The sequence below is a fragment of the Plectropomus leopardus genome, unplaced genomic scaffold, assembly GCF_008729295.1.
Source record: "Plectropomus leopardus isolate mb unplaced genomic scaffold, YSFRI_Pleo_2.0 unplaced_scaffold8343, whole genome shotgun sequence".
NCBI classification, from domain to species: Eukaryota; Metazoa; Chordata; class Actinopteri; order Perciformes; family Serranidae; genus Plectropomus; species Plectropomus leopardus.
Window position 1 is genome coordinate 1 of NW_024691941.1, and position 1,841 is coordinate 1,841.

The following is a 1,841-nucleotide window of genomic DNA, read 5'->3' on the forward strand; positions in this document are numbered from 1 at the left end:
GCAGAGAGGAGGACAGACAACAGTGGACACACAGTTTAACATGATGGACTATAGGACAGGACTGCTGCTGTTAACTATCTGCTGGGCAGGTGAAGATTTTATCTGATCTTAATGTGACATATTTCCACCTGTGCTACAAAAGTAACATAACATGCATGTCTTATTTTTGGTCTTACAGGTGTTGATGGTCAGACTCTGACAGAATCTGAACCAGCGATTAAAAGGCCTGGAGAATCCCACCAATTGACCTGTACAGCCTCTGGATTTAACTTTGCTGGCTACTGGATGAACTGGGTCAGACAGGCTCCTGAAAAAGGACTGGAGTGGGTTGCTCTAATCAGATATGACAGTAGTGAGATCTACTACTCTCAGTCAGTTAAAGGCCGGTTCACCATCTCCAGAGACAACAACAGACAGCAGCTGTATCTGCAGATGAACAGTCTGAAGACTGAAGATTCTGCTGTTTATTACTGTGCTCGAGACACACAGTGACTGAAGCTGGTTGAGCAGCTGTACAAAAAGAGAGGAAGGAGTAATGCTGTACAAAAACCAGACATGCCAAAACAAGTCTGAACTCATTCAAAGAGATACATTTTAGTCCAGCATCCTCAACACACATACATGAACCTAAAAGTAGTTAATGTTGACAAGTTTTGTCAAAGCTCCCCCACATTAATAACAAAGAAAGGTAATAGTCTGTTGACCTGATTGTATAAATTGTCATCTGATTTATCTGACAAAGACATTTTGCAGAAAAAACAAACAAACTACAATTGAAGTGGTTCTATAAAATCATACATTTTCATTCAAGCCAAAATTAATGTCTGTGACTCAGTTGCAAGCCTGGACTTCATGTGACAGTTCATCCTTCTCTTATAGCCTGTCAGTGTCCTTCTCTATGCAAAGTGAACTTCCTCACAGTCTGCTATAAAGACTTGATATCATGCTGTCAGCTGCAGCAGAAGAAGAGAAGCTCCCATCAGATCACCTTCAACACCAACCATGTTCTCTGTAGCTCTGCTGCTGCTGCTGGCTGCTGGATCCTGTGAGTCTCACTGAGGCAGAGACACTGACAGTATGATCACAGCACACTGACTGTTCACTCTCATTACACTGATTCAATATTCAACATGTTTCCCTCCACAGGTGTGAAGTGTGAACAGCTGACACAGCCAGCCTCTGTGACTGTGCAGCCAGGTCAACGTCTGACCATCACCTGTCAGGTCTCTTATGATCTGGGTAGCTATGCTACAGCTTGGATCAGACAGCCTGCAGGGAAAGGACTGGAGTGGATTATCAGAGGAGGTGTTGGATTCACCACATACTACAAAGATTCACTGAGGGACAAGTTCAGTATCAACTTCGACTCTTCAAGCAAGACAGTCACTCTGACTGAACAGAATCTGCAGCCTGAAGACTCTGCTGTGTATTACTGTGCCAGAGAGTCACAGAAACACAAACCATCAGTAGACCTGAACAAAAACCCCTCAGCGCCTGAACACTTGTTACATGAAACTGCCAGAGGAGGAGCCCTCAGACCACTAATGATTTCAACACCAGCTCACTGATACAGTATAGAGAGATACAGTTTTTAGATTTTAAAAATATTTCTTAGATACAGTAAATCTTAAAGCAGCCATTTTCCATCAATTTATATAAATGAAGCCTTAAAAAACTTTTTGGTTTGTTTCTTTTTAATCAGAATCATAACTGTTTAGTGACTAAGTTAATAGTTTTTAGTCAATGTCATGATGATGTTAACTAATCAAACTACAGAAACGATTCTCAAGTGTGTTTGTCAGATATTCAAACCCACCTTTTATTCATCTGAGATTTGAATT

The 1,841-nt window shown here is 41.3% G+C and overlaps 2 gene segments (V, D, J or C); both read left to right on the plus strand.

The window, feature by feature from the left end:
- The first annotated feature begins 16 nt into the window (after positions 1-16).
- Positions 17-492, plus strand: LOC121940320. The segment is given in 2 exon segments: positions 17-89; positions 179-492. Coding segments are annotated over 2 exon segments (363 nt in total).
- A 410-nt stretch (positions 493-902) lies between these two features.
- LOC121940319 lies at positions 903-1,568 on the plus strand. The segment is given in 2 exon segments: positions 903-1,045; positions 1,147-1,568. Coding segments are annotated over 2 exon segments (465 nt in total).
- The last annotated feature ends 273 nt before the right edge of the window (positions 1,569-1,841 follow it).